This window comes from Bombus bifarius, unplaced genomic scaffold (genome assembly GCF_011952205.1).
Source record: "Bombus bifarius isolate JDL3187 unplaced genomic scaffold, Bbif_JDL3187 scf7180000008203, whole genome shotgun sequence".
Taxonomy (NCBI): Eukaryota; Metazoa; Arthropoda; class Insecta; order Hymenoptera; family Apidae; genus Bombus; species Bombus bifarius.
In genome coordinates this window covers 1,417,569-1,441,776 of record NW_022884507.1, presented here as the reverse complement: position 1 = coordinate 1,441,776, position 24,208 = coordinate 1,417,569, and the positions used below count along the sequence as shown (strand labels likewise).

Sequence of the window (24,208 nt, the reverse complement as noted above, 5' to 3'; positions counted from 1 at the left end):
TTTTATCGATTGTCGTCGCGGGACGAGATATGGGAGACGTGGTGCTGGATTCGGGAGTGCAAGATCTTGCGTTACGATAGAATCAATTTGTGCGGTCCACGCGTGCTGTCCATCAACCGACGTTGCGTTTTTCATCGAGATCAGTCGGGATGACTCTCGCGTTGGCTATCGGCGACCCTCGTAGTCTCAGCTGATAGCGTTCTCGGTGAGCGTGTGTCGCGAGATAGTGAGCGAGCGAGCGACAAAGCGAAAAGGGTGATTCGTTGTTGGGGTGACAGATGCGAGAGGTCGCCGCGGAGAAAATATGTGATCGGTTGATGGAACGAGGTTATTAGATGTGTGATCTGTTTGTGTACACGGGACGATTCGCGGATACTCGAAGCTGACTGACCTCGTTACTACTGTATGTAAGTACCACCTATCTAATCGCATTCTTGTTGCTACTTGAACTTATAGCAAGATAAATATGACATTCTTATACAAGTGTTACTCTATTTCACAAACCATCGTTTGTAGAATTTTTTCTCAAATTGAGAATCGGAATTTATAGAGAGGAAGTGTGTTTAGAAAAATATTTCAGACCGTAGGAAAAAGGATCTGTACCGTATTGATATTTGAGCTTCCAAACGTAACTCTCCCACGGTTAAAATTTCATGCTTGAAATTTATCAGACGTAACAATATTCGAGGGTGTAGAAAGCGCAGAAAAGTCAGCTCGGTCTGTCATACGTTTAAAATATCTCGACTTAAACGAAATGCAAGGAACGGTGATGCCTTCGTAGCGTGATTTATCAAAATTCGATATCTCGTGTCAAATCACGGATCGTCCTATTCTGCCGTTTCGCTCTTTCAAACAGCAGTGATTTTTCTTGTGCAATTTTTCGAAGATCAAATACCTCAATTAAGACGAAAAGTATTAAAAGCAGTTGAATCGAGTTGGAAAATAATTTCTCGGTGATTCGTAATGTATTGTACGCGAGTTTGTTTCCAAGATCATCGCGTAATCAGTAACCAGAGCTATGCATAATAATTACGCAACACCAGAAAAATCAACTTCTCCTTTATTCGTGATATTAATATATGCAGCACGTACTTGTCAATACGACATCATCGTCTTTTTTATTTTTTAGTAAATATCATTAGTCTTTGAAACGTTTTATCTTATTTCGTTATAGTTTCGATGTATTTTCCTATACGCTTCTGTCATCTGTTAGTATTTCTCAACGAATTACGACGATTGCGCGCCGCATGAATTCAAGATTGAGTTTCTTGTTCCCGAAGCAACCAAAGGAAACCTGATATCAGAACGTTAATTAATCTGTTTCCTACACTAACGATAAATTAATAGGCTATTCTATGCGCTATCATCGAATTAGCGATAAAAGATAAAAATATAATTAAAATTATTCGTTACTCGTGCAATAGTGTTCGTAGCAGGGCTGTACTAGTTGCTTTTCTCTATTACTGTCGCGTGGCGAATAATTGTTCAATTTTTATTTTTACTTCATGCCTCGCGTGATATATGAGACATTGGTGATTTTTGGTGTATAAAATTAATTGGTAAGAAGCATTTGCCGTGTATTTGACATTCTCAAGAACTAAAGTACTTTTCGAAGAGGCAGCTCGAGAAAGAGCCGAAAAAGAATTCTTGTCAATCGTCGGTAGAAAATGTCGCTGTATTCGCGAGCGCGTGATCTTGCGGCGTAACCTTTCAATTTTGTTAACCTCCGTGTATCATCGACGCGTTTCATTGCTCTCGTACTAAGCATGTTTACGACGCGATGCCACGCAGGTATGCGCGCGTTTCTGTTGCATAGAAAATTTACTATTGTCTTGTGCGTGATGGTAGCGTGCATACTCGACGAACGCAAAACTGTGAAACTCGGGTAAACTGATTGTGAGAATTCGAAGTAAAGGACAGAGTATGAAAAGCGTATGAAAGTGATAAATCCATAAAATTAGTGGATAAATCAGAGAAGATGCGTGATTGTACGCGCAAGGGAAAGAGAAGGGGAAAGAGAAGCGGAAATAAGAGTAACGAGTATCGTTAAAACTGCGTCGAATTGAGTCGGGGGAGCACTTAATTCGCACTTGTGGAACGACCACTCGAATATTCCGGAAAAGAGAGAGATGGCATTCTAAAGAGAGGAAAAGATAGGCAGACAGACAGACAGAGAATGTGTGGAGGAACGCGTAGCGCGCGAGAATTGAAGGAAATCGGATAACGAAAGGAAGAGAGAGGAGAGGGTAGATAACACGCACGCTGGCTAGTTAGAGAAAAAATAAAACCGTCTCGTCATTGGATTGACATTGTCGTTAACAACAGACGACAGATTATCCAGTTGAGAGCATGAGATCCTATAACGCGATGCGGCTAGTTACGATTTGTCGTTCGTCAGGATCGTGTTATCGTCTTCTGTCTCTTCACTTTCCTCGAAAATGTTACACATATTTGAAACGTGATATTCCCTAAACGTATTGCATTTCGCACAGGTGACAAGAATCGCGGCAAGCATCGTAATTGGTGGCTAGCGAATTATCGAATGCTATCGAAGTTCGTACTTTCTACCGGACGATGAGAGATTGAAGGAAGAAAGCGCTCGGCGATTGAACACACCGGGGGTCTGCTAATGATACTGAACTGATGAACCACGGGAAACTATGCTGGCATATTGTACAACGTTATTTTCGATCGAAGGTATGCCCGACTCCTAATCGAGACAGATTTCTTTTCCGGCGATGAACGATAAAATTTGGAATTTGTCGGAAAGGTTAGAATCCAACGGCCATTTTTAAAACATATCTTGCAACGTTACTAACTTGATTTTCAAATATGTCTATCTTTTATGAATATCGCATCAGCTGTAGTCTGTGTCATTACGTTCGACTTCGATCGACTTTAGGTTGCTTACTATTGTTTTATCTTTGTCTTTCAACTTTTTCTTAAGCAATTTGGTAAAATTTTACCGAAAGCAGCGTTCACGCAGTTCCATGTCTTTACTGAAAATCCAGCTGTCCATCCAAGCCTATGCTTACTTTGTTTATTCGTTTAATGTACTATTTGCAGTCGGACAAGATGGATGTAAATCATCATAACGGATTCATTATGTTTTGGGGTTAGGTTGGTATTATCTATCGTCGTAGAAAAAGGGTCAACAGAAAATAGCGATTGCATCCTGCTGTAAAAGATAGGTTCAGTTCCTACCAGATGATGAAGTAACATTTTTTTCTTCTATTTTTGTATATCAATATCTACGTTTGATGATCTGTTGAAAAAAGTGGAAAGAGATTTAACAAAACTATGAGACTCATCTATGAGAAATCACTATGAGAAATCGTTATCATTATATACATTAATGCAATTTAATTTTTGAGATTACATTAAGAGGAAGTTTGTAAATTAGAATTGAGCCAGATATTACAGAACCCAAATGACAATAATTTTTTAATTATCGTCACTGTATACATATAATCATGTAGTTCGATGCAAAACTATAATTGAATGATCGGATTCTTAACTTTCGACCTAATCACGGGCTTCGTTGGACTTACCATTGAAAATGCTGATGTACTATGTTGGTGTCGTTTCCGGACTCCATAATTTTCCCATTCATATAATTCATTCATCGATCGTCTAGAAAAGCGTGTCTTTTTAAAAATTTATTATATTAAATTTATAACTCCGACTTGAAATTTCTAGAATTTCATTATCGTTGAATGTACGTAACGATGGCAAAAGACTTTTAGAAAATGAAATGCGATCACTTTCTTTCTCATTTCTGGGAAATTTTATTTGCTAATCTAGTAATTTTATCAAAATCTTTTTATCCCAAATAGCGAACCTTCTATCCACTAACGGTATTAAAAATCCCGTATTTATTTTTAGCATTCCCCCCTCTTCTATAGTCTCCGTGATTCTTCTAAAAATAGGTTATCGATATAAAAGAAAACTGACCCATATCGACCGATTCGTTTTAACTGCTGAATCATTTCGTACGTTGACAAAACCGAGCGTCAACAGCGACCGGATCGGTGATTTCACGGTATATGAAACGTACGTAACTTACACAACAGACGTTTGAATCGACGAGTGAATAATTCGTCGTAGCGCGAATAAGCTATTACAGTAACAGCTATTATGCACTTCATTGAAACCATATGTTTTGGGAGCTGAATGTGCGACGAAAATACGGAAACGTGTGGACGCTGCTTCCGGTAAAATCACCGTAATTACTTGTAAATTACCGACGAAAAGACCGTCTGAACGAGCTGTTACTCGCTTCGTTTGGAGATGCATTCGATGTTGGAAACTGCGGCTCAGCCTGCCTCTCTTGCCCTCGCGTACTCTGTGGCTATGTGACAGCAGGAGGTAACTCGGACGAGGCACTGCCTCGCACTGCCTGCGCTACATAGTTGCTTCATAATTTGAACTGTAACGGATTCGCTGCTATTAGGAATATCGTATCGTATTACGATGCGGCGGCGACAAAATATTAAACCATTGTTCTAAGAGATAGCAACTTTATGCCATGGAAAAGTTATATCGTTCGCTACGCGTGGCTACTTTAAACTGATAAAATATGGATGTGTATATTTCGATTGTAATCTTTCATCGTATAACCAACGCTATGTCGACCATACTAATTTTGAAACATCTAACTTGTTAATTTTGACTCTTGACTCAATTTCTACTCTTATTTCGTTCTTTTTGGAGAAAATGTGTTTGCTTATGCAATATGTACGTCCATACATACGTACGAGCTTAGACTTCGTAAAACTTGGGTCGAAATTGTCGATCAATCTGTTTGAAATATGTATATATCTTGAATAACAATCGATTTCATAAGAGGAAAAATATGCTAAATGTCTGGCGTGTAGCAGTTGTTTCTTACTGTCAAAAACTTCGTAACGCAGTATTATTGTTACGGAATGATACGAGCAATGGACAATCGTTAGATGCGCTATCGATTCACCTGATATCTTACGCATTATTAATATCCCGTTATACGGCAAGTACAGTATATGTGGTATGTTGTTAAGCTTTTGAACCAAGAGTGACTAAAAGATCGATAGAAATATCCTGAATAATTTGTTCACGGTATCTATGGATACAAGTTGAAGCCGTCTAACCTCCTATCTACGTTCGTTCTTTCTCGACTTTTCTATCGTCAAGTTGTAAATCTACCCAAATGCTCTTTCTATGTCCAATTCTCCACACAGAGATTTTCACGAATTGCAGTTGCTAGTGTCTTTTATTTCGTTGCAAACAATGTACATAATTAAAAAGTATAATCTTATGATATTTTTTTAAGTTACACGACCATGTTTTCAAATCCTTATCTCTTCTTCTGTCCATAGAATATTTTTGTTAAGAAGGAGGTATAAGCTGTCGAGAAACATAGGTGCTCGTTCGCTACGAACCTACGAAAAATAGATACAGGTTTCGAACCATTACATTGTGTATGGGGTTACTAGACAAAGATTTACAAAGGGGGAACGACAAGCGGATCCATTTTCAGCGAGTTCGCGTCGCTGAACAGTAGCCAGAATTAGCTAGAATTTTGCAAGGATTCGTTGGATTTCGATCGATGTTTTCTAGTTGACGATAGTTATCGCTTTTCGCTCGATGAGAAAAGATTGGGCAAACGGTTAACAGCGGGTAAATTATGGTTAAATACTTAAAAAAAAACAGGTGCACAAAGATCGTTTCTCTCGATTTCCTATGGTTTCCAATAGTTTGTTCCGTTAAAAGGATTCGTGTTACCTATATACCCGCGTAGAATATTAGATAAGACGCAACTACGTGATAGAAAATAATCTTTTCACTCGGACATTGAAAAATCTTTAGTTTTCTTAAATTATCGCTGCAAGAAAAAGAAGTTGGAAATATGAAATATTGGTAATATAAAGTAATCGATAATAAAATCGGTATCCTATCGTACGAAAGTTGCGTTCTTCGAACAATCACGTTTCTTTAATTCGTTAGTTTGAATTTGAATGATACAGGTCTTGTGGTGTTCAGAAGTTGAAAAACAAAAGATGACAGACCAAGCGAACGTAGCCCCTATTCTACGCAAGCGTAATGAAAACGACATTCGGATAAATTTCGCTATTGGCATTACCACCGTTACCAGTACGATGGGGCGTCTTCGTTATTACCGACATGCCGGAAATTATGAAATATCGACGAATCAGTTATTCCATTTCCGCCAATCACCGCATCGTTTCAACCATCCTCTCGTTTTCACGAGTAATTTTCTTTGCTTTACCCTATTGCTCTGCTATAACGATACAGCGTAGAAAACATTACTTTTATTATGTAAATATTAAACAAAATAAGCAGACTTATCGAATAACATTCCCATATTTTCCTTTGTCTCCTTTGTTTTTACGTTTTATATTTAATTTTAATAATTTTACGTTTCTTACAACTTGGATACTTTCGGTTTTCTCCGATTTTGTGGGCCAAAGGTTTCAACATCGAAGGCAGATAAATAGAATCTTATTGGACCGTCACTTGCGTACTAAACGACTGTAATAATAATTCAGAAAATCGCTGCCTGAAAGTCTGTAAAAATGAAAAAAAACCGCTGAGTTCGTTGTTTATTAAAAATACCGAGAAGGCTTCGGCGGGCAGGAAACCGCAAAAGTTCGAACTGCAATTGTAAAAGTAATTAGAGAACTTGCTAGAAATCTGCTCGCTCGATGTTCGAAGGCTTCGGAAACGTATGAATTACTCGATCAGGCGCGTTTTCTGCGTCGAACAGGTAACTGCAAGCTTCGTTGAAACCACTGATTCCGACATTGATGAAAATGCCGATGTCGGACGTATATTACGTAATGAGAAAAAGAAGGAAAACAGCTGCTAGAAGAAGAGAGATCCTTACAAGAAAGGAAGGACAGAAGGAAAACGCATGTAAACATTTGTTGGCTGCTACGTTTGCAGGGTATATCGAACGGATACACGAGGAAAGTACAGAGTAATGGTGAAAAGTACGCGGTCTGGGGTGTTGACCGCGAATTTCGAACAGGCGAGTCACACCGTGCACGATTCGCGGCGTAAGTTCGGCTTGAAAGGCGATCTATTGTTGAAAATCCTTCTTGGGCTGTTTTACATCACGAGTACCAATTGCGATTGGAAAGAGAGGATGCCGCACGGGACCAACAACTTGCAGATTGCTCTGAGCCGATTGACTCAGCTCGGCCACTGCGACCTCGAGGAGACCTGTGATTGGACGTGGGATGAAACCTCCTTCAAAAGAACCACGCCATCTGTGCGAAATAGGCACGGGCCTATCGTCGATGCCAGTAATTCGACTAAGGGTAAGATGCGCTTCTTAAACGTCAGATCTACCAAATCTAATCAGCTAGTTTTTGTTTCAATCGTTTCGATTATTATTATTTATTAAATATATATGTATATTTAATAAAAATGAATGTATTAACGAATGTATAATTAATGTATAAATGAATGTACGCGTTAGATCGTAGGTGGATAGTTCTCGCGTTAATTCGTTCCGTACGTTATAGAGCCGTGTCGATATGTACCTTTACACAACATACGTATAATATCGATTTGCATACCGGATGCAAATTAAAAGCTGGAACATGCGCGAAAAATCTTCTCTGACGATAATTATTTTTTTTTTTTTTTTTGGCTAGGACATTTTTTATGGTTCACCGGCCCTGGAAAGACTCAAATATGGTCCGCCACGATTCCTCCCACTGGATTACATTGTGTATTAGAATTATCTCTGTATCAAGTGGAGATGCGCAGTGGTGATATCCAGTTACTCATAATCAAGAATAATACAAGTTGGGTTGCCACGGGAAAGCCAGGAAATAATTACGCAGAGTATGTAATCGCATGAAGATCTTATTCGTTGTATCGATAAAAATCAGAGTTAGTTTGATTTACTCGCTGCATTACAGATGGAGAGTAACGCGTTTCACACTAGGAGCAATTAGTCAGCCACATCAATTGCTTATAGAGATGACGGTGCCCTATTCTAACTCTAGCATCGCTGTTGATAATATTCATCTGATCGACTGTTTTCCAGGTAATTATTATCTCTATTTAGAGATTACTCCTATGGTAAATAGCTTTGCGACAGGAGACTCGCTTGTCAACTATGACGTCGAACTACGATCATTTTCATATCAGGTGTATGAAACGCATCGCATTGCCATATTACCCGTACAAGTAACGTGTATGAAACAAGTAGAATCGTAGCAGCGTCGCATTCAGACAGAAACATCGTGGAATTTCTCTGCATGTCCCACCGGCGAACGAACGAGAAAAAGAACAAAATAATAGGACGAGATATAGTAAAGGAAATTTCAAGTTTCTAGAACTAGAAAGCTCGACGCGGTGTAATCTAAACACGCGAAGAAACTGAACAAACGCTGATGTATGCTCGAGAAAAGAAAAACAAATGCATCTTGTTTGCAGAATCAACACCGGTGAAGATGGCCTGCACGGAGGACATGTACCGCTGTAAGAATGGCTCCTGTTTAAACAGAACGCGTGTTTGTGACCTAACGAAAGACTGCGCCGACGGCGAAGACGAAGACGGTGATTGCGGTAATTGTTAAATTATTACCTTTCGCTCCGATTTCATCGTTCCGATGCATGACAGACTATAATAAAGGTGTATTCGTATTGCAGACAAAATACCGGAAAACGCCAGATGCAATTTCGAGCAGGGATGGTGCGGCTGGAAGAATGTACCGGAAAGACCTTTAAATTGGACGCTCCATCGTGGTGCAACACCGTCCGAGAAAACTGGACCTAGTTACGATCATACATACCGCAATGCGTCCGGTGTGTATATGTACATGTACATATGTATATATGCACGTATAGTTACATATGCCCTCGTCTGCATCTACGTTTTAACGAATCTTGCATTTGCGCTGGTTTTTTTTAACTACGCTTATCTAGATTTATTATTAATTTCACGAATGAATCAATGAAAGCGTGGAAATAACCATATACGGGAATTTTGTCACGTAATTTTGTTTGCAACGCGAGTAAAATGATTCTTCGTTATTAACTTTTATTAAATTAATCGTACTGTAAAATTGCAAAAAATAATTAAAACGAAATTTTCGTTGCACGTGCGTGACGTTACCGATTACAAAACATGGTTCGAATATTCAATCATCCATAAGTTTCATAAGCGACGTTGTTTCTTAATTCTAACTTTGAAACAAATTAATACTTACGTTTATTCTTACGTAACGCAACGCTTAGAACACTCTTCGACGTTCGTCCGCGTCGACGATTGCACAGAGAATGAAAAAGTATTCCAGGCGTGGCAATTAATCAAAAAAACATTGTGACCTGTTAGAGCCCACTACCACGCAATAAGAAGGTAGAGGGTCTAATTGAGGAAGAAATCTTCGAATGTCTTCGCTTTCTCTTCTTAAAACATAGCCATAATAACGAAGGCGTTCAAAGCTTTATATCTTCTTACATATTTTTTATATCCTTGGTTCGTGTTCTTGGTTATACTGCCTTTTCTAAATTCGTGTAGTGTACAATGCCGCGAATGGTTTTCGTTGACACTCAATGTATAACCTCTTTTAATGTATCGATCTAATTGCTTTGAACACACATTATGGTTGCGGAATGTCAAGAGGGTACTTTAACAAATAAGGGGGATGTTCCTACGAACGCATCAGCGAAATATGAGACGCACAATTATCTAAAGTAAGATAAGAAACGTCGTTACTTACGGAATGACCTGAAAGGAGCAAATTTTTATCAACGATATTGCTTCTTCTTTTATCTTCGAATTTCTTTGAAATAGAAAAAATGTAAATATAAATGTAACTCATGTATGACTTTTATCCAAATGACAGACTAGAAATACTTTTGGTAAACAGTTATCTCCATGTTAATTTTCCATTACAGGGACATACGCCTATGTAAGTATGTCACCTCGAGTGGAATATGGTAGTCGTGGTACCATTGAGAGTCCATTGTACAATCCAACGCCACCTTATAATGGCGATCCAAAAAGTCCTTATTACAAGTCGTGTCAAGTAAGTTGCTTTATCTCAAAATAAACGAAATATTATAGCAAATGCAAAACGCATTAATATGTATGTACGTGAACAGGTGCGGTTCTTTTACCATCAATATGGTGCAAACAGCGGTTCGCTTGGATTGTATCTAATTCAGGTGAAACCTCATCAACGCCATACGGAACGATTATGGTGGTCTTATCTTAGCGGCGACAAAAGTGATGTTTGGTACAATCAAGCTGTTCCTTTGCCCGATATCAAATACAGGTGTTTATTTACTAAAGCGTTCAATTTCATTTAGATATTAAATATCATAAAGATATCGTGAAATTTAGTCGAAGACATGAAAAAAGTGATTATCTAATACATGTACTATTTGTCCAGATATTTGCTGCAGTTTGAGGCAAGCAGAGGCTATTATTCGAAAGCTGATGTAGCGATCGATGACTTTTCTCTGAGTCCAGAGTGTTTTGGCATTGGTAATCTTTCAAATGAATAACCAACGATACTTTATGTGTACTTATTAAGATACTTATATACTATATCCTTTTTATTAGGAGTTCCTCCTGAAGTCGTGGGAACTTTCAATTACTACAATCCTGTTATAGATTCGGAAAAAGTTCCAGATCCACATGCCGACTTTGTTAACGAAACTGGTACCGTGTTTCAACTATTCTAACAAAAATATCATTGTTCATTCTACGAAGTTTTCACACAATACATATCGAAATTTCTTTATCATATTATTCTTTGTATTCGTTTGTTCAGTTATACGAATTACCACATGTGGAAATACCGGAAGAACAGGTCCCAATAGCGAACAATGTACCGAAGAATACAATAGTACAGATATAGAAGTGCTTGCACCTTCGGCAACAGTGGAAGAGTCTCTTCCCTCCAATTTAGATGGAGTTCAACGGTGGACAGCACCTCGTGGTGGATATTACACGTGAGAATTTATTCGAAATTCTCTGAATTGTCATTTATAAAATATTAAAACTGAACTAACATTTACATGGTCGTGAACGTAGATTGATTGCAATGGGTGCTCGTGGAGGAAAAGGTTCTAGCGGTATGGGAAGTACATTGGGTGCACTTGCCCGTGGTGTAATTGAATTAGAAAAAGGTGAACAATTGTATTTTATGGTGGGACAGCCAGGAATGGACGCATGTCCTAAAGTAAGAATCACATATTTGCTATATAGTACGAACAATATAAAAGCATCGATGTTCCGTCGATGAAGCGATTTTACATACACACGTGTAATATTTATTTCGGAATTTTTTTGCAAATCATTCCAAAAAGTTCTTGAAAATGAATATCCTTTAACTATACATGACGAATGACGAATTGTTTTTAGAACTTGGGATTAGAATTAGATAGCTGTCAAAGTGTTGGATCGTACGGATCCTCCATTCCTTCAGGGGGTTCTAAAGTACACAAAGTAAAGAATATCAAGATAAAAGACGGTGGCGGTGGTGGTGGCGGAGCAACGTACATTTTTACAGTAAGGGAATATCTTTCAATTATTAAAAAAATTTTAAAATCATCGTACCTAATCCTATTAACGTTTATTAAATTAAATTATTGCCCAATACTTATTACGTCCTCGGCTATCACTTTCCTATGTTACAGTTAAAAGAGAACGGAGACCAACATCCGATACTTATCGCAGGAGGTGGTGGTGGTTTAGGACTGGGACCATTTATTAGTAATGGCCATCAACATGATCAACATGACCAACATGGACAGGCAGCCGCTCCTTCCGGAAGACAGCCAATTTCGGGAACGATTCTTTCAGCAGAAACAGGTAAATTATAGTTAGAACGTTAGATTCCTAATTTACGTCTTTAGTGTGACATATACATTATTATTATTATTATAATTTTAGAAAATTACTCTTCGATAGATTATGTTACTTTTCATAAAAAGAATTATACGTTTCCTGAATAACGAAAGGATTAACGTTGAGGGAAAAAAGTACGGAAGAAAATGAATAATGAATGGTTTGCAATTTAATTGAATTTTCAACTTAGAGGTCAATCGACGATGCTTCAATCTTATTTAGGCAACATTGTGTTGCAGCTATAAGTTGCTTCGAAACTCTGTCAATCACATAAATCTATGATATAGATACAGGTGGTCCTGGCGGTGGATGGAACGGGTCATCGACTACCGTTTCGGGTCAACGATCTTCCGCTGGCGGGACCCTTGTTACGGGTGGCATAGGTGGAATCGGTTGCGGTCCTGGACATTCGAATCACGGAAACGGAGGATTCGGTGGCGGAGGTGGTGGATGTCTTACAGGAGGCGGTGGCGGTGGTTACATAGGTAACGAATCGGTATTAAAGCGATTTCAAACACCGAATTTAAGATGAATCGTACTGTACATTGTCTTTGATCGTAGTTGTATTTGAAATTCCTAACTCCTGTAGTTCAAGTATTCGGTGTTTTGAATTTCAGGTCAGGGCAGATTGATGAAAGGATAATCTAATTTTATCTTGACCATTAATTTTTATCGAAAGAATCTACTTCTCAGTAATTCCATAAATAAAATGATTCAGGTGGCAATACCGGTCACAAGGAACGGGGTAACGGTGAAGGTGGTTACTCCTACGCTAGTCCCGAACTTATGCACGTTCATTTCCGGGCAGGAATAAATCATGGGCCTGGGGAGGTTTACATTATTCCTGCTGTCAGCGGTTGTCAATGCGACTTCCGTTGCGTTTGTCTGGATCGGTATCTTAGCGAGATAAAGTGTCTGTGCCCTCCAGGCTGGTTATTAAGCAACGATTCGAGATCTTGCGTTAGTAAGTAAACCGAGAAACAAGAACAACAACTTCTTTTCTTTCTTCACGATCGATTTGCATAAAATTACGTATATAATAATTGTTCTATTCGCAGCGGCTGACGAATCGAAGGATACTCATCAACCATACATCTGGCTGATAGCTGTCCTATGCATTGTCCTATTCTTAGTTTGCGTCGCTCTCTGTCTACTAGTTTGTAAGAAACTATTTGATACCGTAATGTACATAATTTTCTCTAATCTTCGAGATTTCGTATCTTGAAAAACGCGAGCGACATTTGAAACGTTTGAAAGTAGATAGTAACGTATACAGTGTTACTTCGATGGTAAATGCGAATCATATTTGTCGATAGGTAATCGTTACCAAAGTCGAAAGGCACTTTTACAACGACGACAGATAATGTTTGGTAACGGAACTGAATTAAGGTCTCTACGTGCTGTCTCCGAAACTATGATGACTGAATTCAATCCGAACTACGAGTTTGCTGGAAATCTCTATAGCTTTAAAGACTTGCCGCAAATCCCTCGCGAACATATCACTTTGGTAAAGTAAGTATAAATTTCATGGCCATCGACGATCGAATCTATTAAGGGTCAACGTTGCGTCGTTATCTTTCTTTTCACTTAACGACTTACACATGTGTATATCGCATACGTATAATTCCTATGATTTTTTCTCCGACTCGTTTAATGGCACCCGTAAAGTACCTGTTACTCTAATGCATTTTCCGATGCGTAAATTATTCGATTTACATTCTACGATAATGTCGCGAATTTTCAACGTGTTACTCGATCGATTGGTCCTCGATGATGACGATGACGATGAGTTAAAATTCCGGATTAGAATCTAGTTAAAATAGAGAACGTACTTGTTACTTCTTCTTCGTATATTTTCGAACTAAGCATATTTTCTTGTATTTGTGTGGCAGACCCCTTGGTCAAGGCGCTTTCGGCGAAGTTTTCCAAGGTGTGTACAAATACAGACGCAACGAAGAACAGCCTGTCGCTGTGAAGACTATACCTTCTTCGTCCAGGCCTCAAACCGAAGCAGATTTCATGATGGAAGCTTTAATTATGAGCAAATTTAATCACCCTAATATAGTACACTTTATCGGAGTTTCTTTCGATAAAAATCCAAAATACATTGTGTTAGAATTGCTTGCTGGCGGAAATTTGAAAAACTTTCTTCGAGAAGAAAGGCCACGTGCGGTAAATGGCATTCCTTTTACAGAAGATGCTACAAATTCCTGTACACTACTTCATGCTTGAAGCAATTTTACATTCATTTATACCTTGAGTTTGAATTAATAAATTTATATTTATGTTAAGAATGTTTTATTTTGTTCCACCATTTGCTATTTACACGATCGAAAGGACTTTTATGCACCCAATTTTTTGTATTTAGTTCGATTAGTTCCCGTTAACTATGTGTCGTCCTCGATTACGATTTAAACAGGGACAGCTGTTAATTTTTGGCGCTCGTCGTCATTGGGGTGCATGCGTATATTCCTGTTTTGGCAGGATCGGCCCACTTCGTTGACGATGCTGGACTTGATAATGTGCGGCCACGACGTCGCGAATGGTTGTAAATACATGGAAGAGGCTCGATTCATTCATCGAGATATCGCTGCCAGAAACTGTTTGCTTACGTGCAAAGGACCCGGTCGGATAGGCAAAATCGCTGATTTCGGAATGGCCAAGGATATTTATAGAAGCGATTATTATAGGAAGGGAGGCAAAGCTATGTTACCAATCAAATGGATGCCACCGGAAAGTTTTTTGGATGGAATATTTACTACGAAAACCGACGTTTGGTGAGTTCTATTTGACAAAGCAGTTGGTAGCAACGATAAATCCATAGTCACCGAATTAATTAACAACTCCAACGAATAGTCAATTTAATTATATATATATATATGTCGGAGATGAAAGGAAAACCGGAGCCCTCCCTTTGCAATTTTGAGGAAGCCTTCTAATGCTTTAGCCTAGATTTTATCATAACTGTAATTAAGCAATTGTCATTTGTAATTGTTTGACATTTGTGAAAGCGAAAGTGGGTTCGAGGTGACAACTGGTCGCCGAACGTAGCCACGGTCACGGGATAAACGTTTTACCTGACGAAGGTGTGGATCGGTTGTATCGTTCTCCCTAGAAATCACATAGAATTGTACTTTAGAGATGCTGATATAATGGGACACACGTTGTATTAGGAATCAATCTCCAGACAGAAACTGACTAGTAACGGCGTTTGGATCTTTCTCGATGTTTCCAAAGAGTATACAACAAACTTTTGACAGAAATTGCCTAGCAACAACGATTGGAACCTTCTCGATGTCTCCAGCGAGCATATAACAAACAAATGCAGTCGTATAGCGAAAAAGATTTTCATCAGATATTCATTGGTGTGATCGCCTTGGAAAGTGATACATCGAGCAATTTACCGAGTGTCTCAGCAATTGTATTTTGTGTTTAAAATTATTCTACACATAGTAAAGAGTTATCCCGTTGACCGTGGATTCGTTTGAACCCCGGAACATTGTTAATAGCGTTAATTAAATTCATTATTCGTGAAACCTATCAATCGTTAATCTCATTATACGTTAAATTCATTATTCGTAAGACATATTATTCGTTCCTCTTATTGTTCGTTAAACTTATTAATCTTTAATCTAATTATTAGTTAAACTTATCATTTGTTAATCTTATTATTCATAATATTTCGTAAAATCTTTTTTATTCGCGTAAATATATTCTGTTTCGTAAAACAATGGCTAATTATTCGTTCCTCTTATTGTTCGTTAAACTTATTAATCTTTAATCTAATTATTAGTTAAACTTATCATTTGTTAATCTTATTATTTATTAAACTCATTATTCATAATATTTCGTAAAATCTTTTTTATTCGCGTAAATATATTCTGTTTCGTAAAACAATGGCTAATTATTCGTTCCTCTTATTGTTCGTTAAACTTATTAATCTTTAATCTAATTATTAGTTAAACTTATCGTCTGTTAATCTTATCATTCATTAAACTCATTATTCATAATATTTCGTAAAATCTTTTTTATTCGCGTAAATATATTCTGTTTCGTAAAACAATGGCTAATTATTCGTTCCTCTTATTGTTCGTTAAACTTATTAATCTTTAATCTAATTATTAGTTAAACTTATCATTTGTTAATCTTATTATTTATTAAACTCATTATTCATAATATTTCGTAAAATCTTTTTTATTCGCGAAAATATATTCTGTTTCGTAAAACAATGGCTAATTATTCGTTCCTCTTATTGTTCGTTAAACTTATTAATCTTTAATCTAATTATTAGTTAAACTTATCATTTGTTAATCTTATTATTTATTAAACTCATTATTCATAATATTTCGTAAAATCTTTTTTATTCGCGTAAATATATTCTGTTTCGTAAAACAATGGCTAATTATTCGTTCCTCTTATTGTTCGTTAAACTTATTAATCTTTAATCTAATTATTGGTTAAACTTATCGTCTGTTAATCTTATCATTCATTAAACTCAATATTCATAATATTTTGTAAAATCTTGTATATTCGCGTAAATATAATCTCTGTCTCGTAAAACAATGGCTAACTCAAACAAAGGATCGTTACGCGCCTTAAATCCTAATGATAATCCGACATATATATATATATGTGTGTGTACGTGTTTTGGAAATTAGCGCGTTGCTAACAGATTTGAACGATTAATCAGCATTATATTTAAAAGCGTCGATCAATGCTGCCTGCAAGAAAATAACAAACCCATGTACTTGACTAATCTCCTTGACTAATCTCTAATGACTGTAGGGCATTTGGCGTATTGCTGTGGGAAATTATGTCTTTTGGCTACATACCTTATACTGGTTGTACTAATAGAGAAGCCATGACAATGGTAACGTTAGGAGGGCGTCTAGAAAAACCAGCGGGATGCCCTGATCCTATTTATGGAATAATGACACAATGTTGGCACCCACGTCCCGAAGACCGGCCTAGTTTTGCTACTATCGTCGAGAGAATTGGTTACTGCTTACAGGTAAAGCTGATTAACTTATTCGTTAGTTGTAATTGAAGTAATTAACATGCTTAAAGTTGTGAAGTAGAATGTTATACTCTGATCGGCAAGCAATTTCGTAAACGATCATTGCATGTATTTCTAAATGTGTCACAATGTTTGCAGCCATCGTCCATCTACCATGTAATAAGCAGAAAAATTACAGCTAAATATCCTAATGTTAAAATGTCCTATTTATTTCTACCGTCGTTCTCAGCTTTTAAAATAAATTATTTCGAAACAGGTATAACAGGTTCTCTTCGGATATTCTAAATTAGAATACGTAATGATGATTTAACAACAGGTCTACATCCTTTTAATCCTTTTAACTTTAATTTTAAAATCAAACAATTTACATCCTTTTCTGGTGGTTTTACTAGCTTACAGTGCAGATGTACACGCTTTATTACGCTTTAAAAAGGAATAACTATTTGAAAGTTTGGCCAAACGACTTGAGCCCTTTGGAGAAGCTAGAAGGGCGACTAGTTTATTAAATTACTTGCAAAAAGATATCTTGGAAAAATTGGCGTTGGTCGGAATTGCAAAGAAAATAGTAAAGGTCACTTTGACAATTATGTATTGGCAAAGACATTATCTTTAATATATTGTCTCAAACTTAACACCTTTGTCTTTTCTTTGTACACAGTACAACATTATACACCTATATAAACGAGCTTGAGTCTACTATGGATTGCCATTAATGGTCTGGATTAGTCTTTTAAGATTCGGCCTCAGGTTTGGCTGATAATAACGTAATTATAACTCGTATTAATATTCCAATAATTTTAGTATTTTACATTATGTTTTAATTTTTATCTTTTATTGCTACTATCTGAAATTGGAAACATGAACATCAAGGAATTTAATTACTCGTCTGTCAAAATCGTTTTGCTGTCGGAACTGATTCTCCAAGACATTTCTCACAGTCTCTATGCAGTTGTGAGTAATTATTTAGATTCGTAAAGCATGATAGAAAGATAAAGAGATGGATCAGTGGCTGATGGACGTTAACAAATCGCCAAGCGCCACTGGATATATTTCAAGATACATATCGTGTGTGTCTCGTCTAATAATGTATGCACATTCGTACGTAGATAGAGGGATTAGGGTAGTGATAGGGCAAATAAGAACCTAATCGTAAGTTGGAATAAGAAGTAAACGTTAAAAATATAGTTTGTTGAAGGATGAGAGAGACGGATGATTGTGTAGTGGCGAGTGTTGTGTAGGAGGATGTTGATGTTGTGTAGGAGGCTGTGTAAGTCAGGTTCACGTTCTTTAGGCGGCGAAGTCGAAAATTAAATAATATACATAGGTGCAAAAAATTTCATCGACATCGGTTAACGTTATTATCAGCTACAAACAGTTCAAACATTATTATAAACACGCCTTAGAAAATAATCGTCGATGCTGCTTTATAATCACATAAGTGAAGTTAGAAGTGTGAACATACCTTACTATTATACAGGGTGGTTGGTAATTGGTGGTACAAGCGGAAAGGGGGTGATTCTAGGCGAAAAAAGAAGTCGAAAATATAGAATAACAATTTTTCGTTTGAGGCTTTGTTTTCGAGAAAATCGACTTTGAATTTGCGTGCGGTACGTTATAACGGATCTCACTGTAGATCGTTGTCTCGATGGAAAAATTAAAAAAAAAATTTTTATTCTATATTTTCGACTTCTTTCCGCTTGTACCACCAGTTACCAACCCTCTATAAGAGTTTTCCACTGTTTGACCTATGACTGTGACAAATTTTAATGTTTCGTAACTTGTTGCTTGTCTTCGCATCGACCAATTTCGATAAGATTTCATATACATATGTGTATCACTGACATAAATCCATAAAACGTATTGTTTAAACTTTTATTATAGGTTCAGATAAAAAAATTTGTAAAAAGCGAGCCTACTATCTTTTTCATTATACCGACAAATTACAATTTAAAAAAAAAATTTGTTTACGCGTCTAGTTAACTAATCTAATCCCCCTAAACTTATCAAAGAAACTCGAGTCGTCTGGTCCAGTTTTGAAAAAGTTATTCTGTTTTAAAAACTGTCCGATTATTATTAAGGGTCACTTAATATAGAATATTTCATCGTCGATGTGTCAAGAACGGAGTAAGCAAATTTCAATAAATAACATCTATCCTTAGGATCCTGACGTGATAAATCATCCGACGCCAAATTTCGACATTTTACCAATCTGCGATCGGGAAGTGACGATCATGAGACCAGATCCGGAAACGGAATGCATTAACGTACAGTCAGAAGTGAGTAGCGGATATCGTTTGATATTTCCTCTAAACTTTTAACTTTACAAACTATCTGTTTCGCGACACTTTTCTAAGCATCCACACTTCCTATGTAAATACTATAATTTTTATAGCTGGACGCATGTGGATACATGCAACCCAGAATTATCGATCCGCGATCGGCTAGTCAACGTATGGCTCAAGCTATTGCGGGCAATAATCCTAATGCGAGAAACGAAAATCCGAACCAATTGAATTCAAATGAAAGAAATAACGTGCAACCGACAGACCGTCTGCAAGGACGATTTCAATCTAATCCGTATGGCTCTAATACAGATACTTCTGAGCAAACCTTCGGCGGAAACGCGAGTCGCGATGATTTTAGTGATGAGAATAATCATACAGAGGTACATTGGATAAAGCCTGGAAATATTTCTTTTTCTGGCATACATTTCTTTTATCATCGTTTAAATAAATTTTTGCTTAGCATTTTGCCTAATTGGAAGTTTGGTTTCTCAGTATTTTTTACAAGTTTCTTATCAACTGCTCTAATATAAAGTATAATTACATTGAATTAAAAATTATTCAAATAAATCAAATATAATTATTCACGAAAATATTCGCTTCTTATCTTATACATATATCCAAGTCAAAGTTTCCAGTTGTTGTTGCATATGTGTTATATGAACCTTGATTAACAAATATGCTTTAAACTAGGATGCGTTTGACTGAGAAACGATGAATCGATTGGTGGTCAGATATTCTTTTCCTTTCATTGTCATTCGCACAGATAACGGTATCTCTTAAAAATAGCTACTTAAATTATAAATGGAAAATTAATTGTTTTTAATAAATTACTATTATTAATTATTATTAATAAATAATTATTTATTAATAACTGTGTATAATGCCTTAGAAAGGAAATTCAATATTAATCGATGCTTATACTAACATAGACCATAATGCCTGATATTATGACGAATTAAAAATTATTTTAATAACTGCAATGTATAATATAATGAAGCATAGATATGTATATAAGATGGAGGGATATTTGTGTGAGTAACTGTGTATGTGTTTGTATATCATATAAAAGTGCTGTCGCTGCTGCCTTTTCCTTTTTTTTTTTTTTTTTTTTTTCTAAAGTAAACTCGCATTCGTGCCAACTGTTAAGTCATGCTTTCCGTTTTCAAGCATCATCTCCTTGGAGGTTGAAATTATTTGGTTTTTACTCCGGATGTTGTTTGTTGCACGAGCAGTGTGACGTCGTGTTTAATACGTTGGCTGTTAATGTTTCTCACTTCTGACGCATCGAAACCCATATCCTAATGATCGTTACGTACATTAGGATAAGTAAAAACATTAAATTCATTTTTTTTTAAATTCATGCGCGTTACGAATAAATAAAGATATCCCTACGACTTGTTTCGTCGATATTTCCCTTCTCCTTAATCTCGTTGAATTTTATTCGATGCGACGAAATTTTACTTGACGAAATTTCTGCCTTGTTTCCATCGGCCGATCTATTCAATTAACGTTACTTTACGTTAACCCCCCGTATATACCGTGTCTACGTACGATGCATTAACAACCAACGTTATAAGAAACATGCTGACCATAATTTACGATATGTATCGTGATGACGATTGTGACGGATTTGCAGAACAAGCACAACAAGGTTGACAGCTCAAATTGCGAAGAAAAAAGCGTACATCGAACTTCAAAGGACATCGAAGATAGTGGTAAGTTAAAAATCGAAGACAATGGAAACAACCGTCCAGCAGATATCGAGTGCCGTCGAAGCAGCACAGTCGAGGTGACGGACGTGGATAGAAGAAATGGTAACGACAGCATAACTACCATCGACACCAACTCCGACTCTCTGATCGTTGCTTCGTCGGATACACCGCCTGACACGACGAATTCCTCACCGAACACACGTACCTGCTCCCCTAGTCACACTGGCCTAAATACGAGTGCCACTAATGTAAATGGAATGTTAAAGAAAAACGCCTTAAAGGCTGCGCTCAGTTTGGATCCGAGCGCTCTATGTCGTGGAACGATACCATACGAGAAAATAGCGTTCTCGCCACCACCGCAGCGTTCCAGTACACCTGGAAGTATGGAGATCAAGAAGGTAGATAACTTCATTATTTTTATCGAATATTTTGCCAAATTTTGTGGCCCATAGTGGTGGGATTCGAATAATTCGACAACCGGTTCGTCGGAACTGCAAAACTTTTAGGGACCGATGCGAACCGGCTGAATCCCACCACTGGTGTCAAATAATCGTGAACGATTATTTGACAAAAAAAAAAACGTTATCCGCGATGTTACGATAGATAGATAGATTATTTAGGCTTTCGTTCGTTGGAACAACGAGTAACTTAGCTTCTCCTCTCTTTCTCGGAATTCTCTCGAATTCTCGTAAAAAAATTGAATAATAGCCAAAGAATCGCAATATCCACTGAGTCAGAGCGGTCGTAATAAACGTTACGATAATTTCTTTAACGAGATATTGCTTTGTTCGTTTTTTATCGTTTGTTCGATAACAAAAATTAGATTGTTCTTTCCAATCATGGTCATTTACACGCGGAACACATGTAACCCTCTGCACTCTCCACCTTCACTTTCCATTCTAGAAAGTACCAGTTACTGCGACGAAATGTATCGCCCGATGTGTACAAGATGTCGTTGAAGGCCCATTGTCAGTGAAGCGATTCGAGTGCACAGGATTAGCATAATACGTTCGTGAGACTCGATATCGTGTCTTTTATTTCGAATAATCCAGCAACGCTTATCCCTGAATTCGTTTAATCGCAGTTCTATGTATGATGGAACTATCGTCTCTCTGTTCTTCACACGAAGGATCCTCTGGGTCACGAGCTACCAAGGGAAGAGGAATGCTCCTGCTGAGATTTGTACAAAGGGGAGTGACAGGACTCCCCGGTCGTTGATGTTACGATACATGCGACGAACTCCAAGTCATTACGACGTTCCGCAACGGTAACCGTAGTATCGATGGCGATGCGTTTCAAGGACTCCTCGTCGCTTCTCTGGATACGCGACGAAGAATATTCACGTCGCGTGTACTCCGAAGAAACGCTGCTGTGAATGAATCTTGCGAATTCGCGTTATTTGCTCACCCTTTTCTTTTCCTTCCTTTCCTTTCCTCGTCTTTCCCTTCCTCGCCTTCTCTTTCTGTTCTTCGAACGCGAAAACAGCTATTTTCGTCCACATAGAAGAGGGAAGAATTTAATTGCGTTTACTAGATGGGCGGTCGCGCAATATCTATTAGGACATACGTTAATCATAAATCGTCGACGAATCACAGAACACAGGGAATTGCAATAACCGTGAAACATTACGAGCTTCAGACCGTCCGTTATTAAATTCAACTAAATCCCTTTTCTCGAAACTGCGTATACGCACGTAACAACGCACGTGCATCTTCGTACACACACACACGTAAAAGTTATAAAACGTATCTACGTATTATATTGTATGTAAAAGAGTTGAACGAACAAAATAAAAAGAAGAAGAGGAAGAAACAAAACGTAGAGATATTATCGTTGTGTCCGAAACAAAACCACGAAACAAAAGCATTCGAATCGTTAAACCTGAGGTAAATATCATCACGTCGTCACGTATATACGCAATATGTGTACGTATACTTTGTAACAGCCAACATCAACGGATACTCACGTACATCCTATCGCAGTTGCAGCAGACATATTATAAATTATCGAGAAAAACTATGTAGATATAGTTGTTAATGGACCGTTACCGTCGATGTTCCTCCTGCAGAAGGATTAATCCGAGAAATTCGTGTACACGCGTATATGGTCTCCTTCTTGTTCTTTATGAACTATATATGCAGGACGATCGTCAGAATGGCAAAAATCGCATAATATATGAGAAATTTTTTAAACATACGAGCGAAGTACACAACGTGTGATATACATACATAGAAGAAATTTCAATGAGAGAGTACGAATGAAAGGGAGAGACAATACGCTATATACAAGACTTAATTTACATGACAGGAAGAAAAAGAGCCTATGGCCTTCTTTCTATACACACTATGCTACTATATGTATATATACATATATATACAATGTGTACGTGTATATGTATGTATATATACATACATATATTTGTCGGGAAATTTTAGGCGAGGCTGAATCGAATCGCCTTCATCCTCCGTATATTATGATTTGAAAAAATATATATACCATCGTACAACGGTCGTAATTTCTTCACAAAGGGATTAATTGTTAAAAGGAAAGGATGAAAATCGATTTCGAACGAAGTACCGAAAACTTAATTGGTCGTCGTTCTTGCCGCTAATTAACCTACCGGCTAATTGTTGGTGCACGAAAAATGACAAATGAATAATAGGATATTCTCGCCTACCTCGTTGATTCGTTGATTATTAGCTTGTGAAAGAACGATGGATGGTGGAAAGTTGATTATTTTAACATCGATCTTGTTGTATACGATCGTTATCATAAAAACGGGCAAGGAAAAAGGTACATTTTTCGAAACGTGAAAGTTGAGCACAAGCCCTTTTTTATTTTTCTTACAACGACGACGTACTTTACGTACGCTCAGCGTATGAAAGTCAGCCATCATATATCTGTACGTGAAACGTAATAAAGACATGTTTGTGGAAAACACGATGCGTACGTTATTTGTCAATCTCGATAGACCGAGTTAATTTTTACTTGCCATTTCTTCGCTTGAAGGTTTTCAGGATTTTATTAAAAAAAAAAAAAAAAAAAAAAAAGGAAAAAACACTATGGTACTGTGGTAAGTAAAATCGACAGACTCTACGCGCATTGCACGTGGTTTAACCGGAAATACGAATTTCTTTACAATCGGAGCGCAACGCCTAATGTAGTGTCGTAAAATCTTTGTCGTAAAATGTCGAGCAACAGAAATAACATTGTCATCTTGATATTGATATAAATTCTTGAGATAGCTCGGTCAAACGTACAGATGTCCAGGCGTCTCAAAATATAGGTATGTATAAGCGAAGAAAACTACAAACGA

The 24,208-nt window shown here is 37.3% G+C and overlaps 2 protein-coding genes across 6 annotated transcripts; one reads left to right on the top strand and one right to left on the bottom strand.

Moving 5' to 3' along the window:
* The first annotated feature begins 159 nt into the window (after positions 1-159).
* LOC117210364 (leukocyte tyrosine kinase receptor) lies at positions 160-23,064 on the top strand. 5 transcript variants are annotated; one of them, XM_033453310.1, is made up of 26 exons: positions 160-407; positions 2,493-2,697; positions 6,946-7,322; positions 7,662-7,854; positions 7,932-8,059; positions 8,452-8,583; positions 8,668-8,823; positions 9,919-10,049; positions 10,126-10,298; positions 10,416-10,510; positions 10,589-10,687; positions 10,800-10,980; positions 11,063-11,210; positions 11,393-11,539; positions 11,668-11,842; positions 12,166-12,363; positions 12,597-12,842; positions 12,937-13,038; positions 13,195-13,390; positions 13,771-14,050; positions 14,363-14,655; positions 16,664-16,889; positions 19,055-19,171; positions 19,288-19,560; positions 20,817-21,290; positions 22,022-23,064. In XM_033453310.1, exons 3-26 carry the CDS (start codon positions 6,983-6,985, stop codon positions 22,067-22,069), a joined length of 4,551 nt encoding a protein of 1,516 aa, XP_033309201.1. In that variant the 5' UTR covers positions 160-407; positions 2,493-2,697; positions 6,946-6,982; the 3' UTR covers positions 22,070-23,064. The 5 variants fall into 5 exon arrangements, with proteins under 5 accessions (XP_033309201.1, XP_033309204.1, XP_033309203.1 ...); XM_033453313.1 differs by having other exon boundaries at positions 21,977-23,064; XM_033453312.1 differs by having other exon boundaries at positions 6,767-7,322.
* LOC117210382 lies at positions 3,332-4,381 on the bottom strand. The gene is made up of 2 exons (XM_033453358.1): positions 4,067-4,381; positions 3,332-3,919 (listed from the first exon to the last, which is right to left on the bottom strand). Exons 1-2 carry the CDS (start codon positions 4,294-4,296, stop codon positions 3,796-3,798), a joined length of 354 nt encoding a protein of 117 aa, XP_033309249.1. The 5' UTR covers positions 4,297-4,381; the 3' UTR covers positions 3,332-3,795.
* Positions 23,065-24,208: the final 1,144 nt, after the last annotated feature.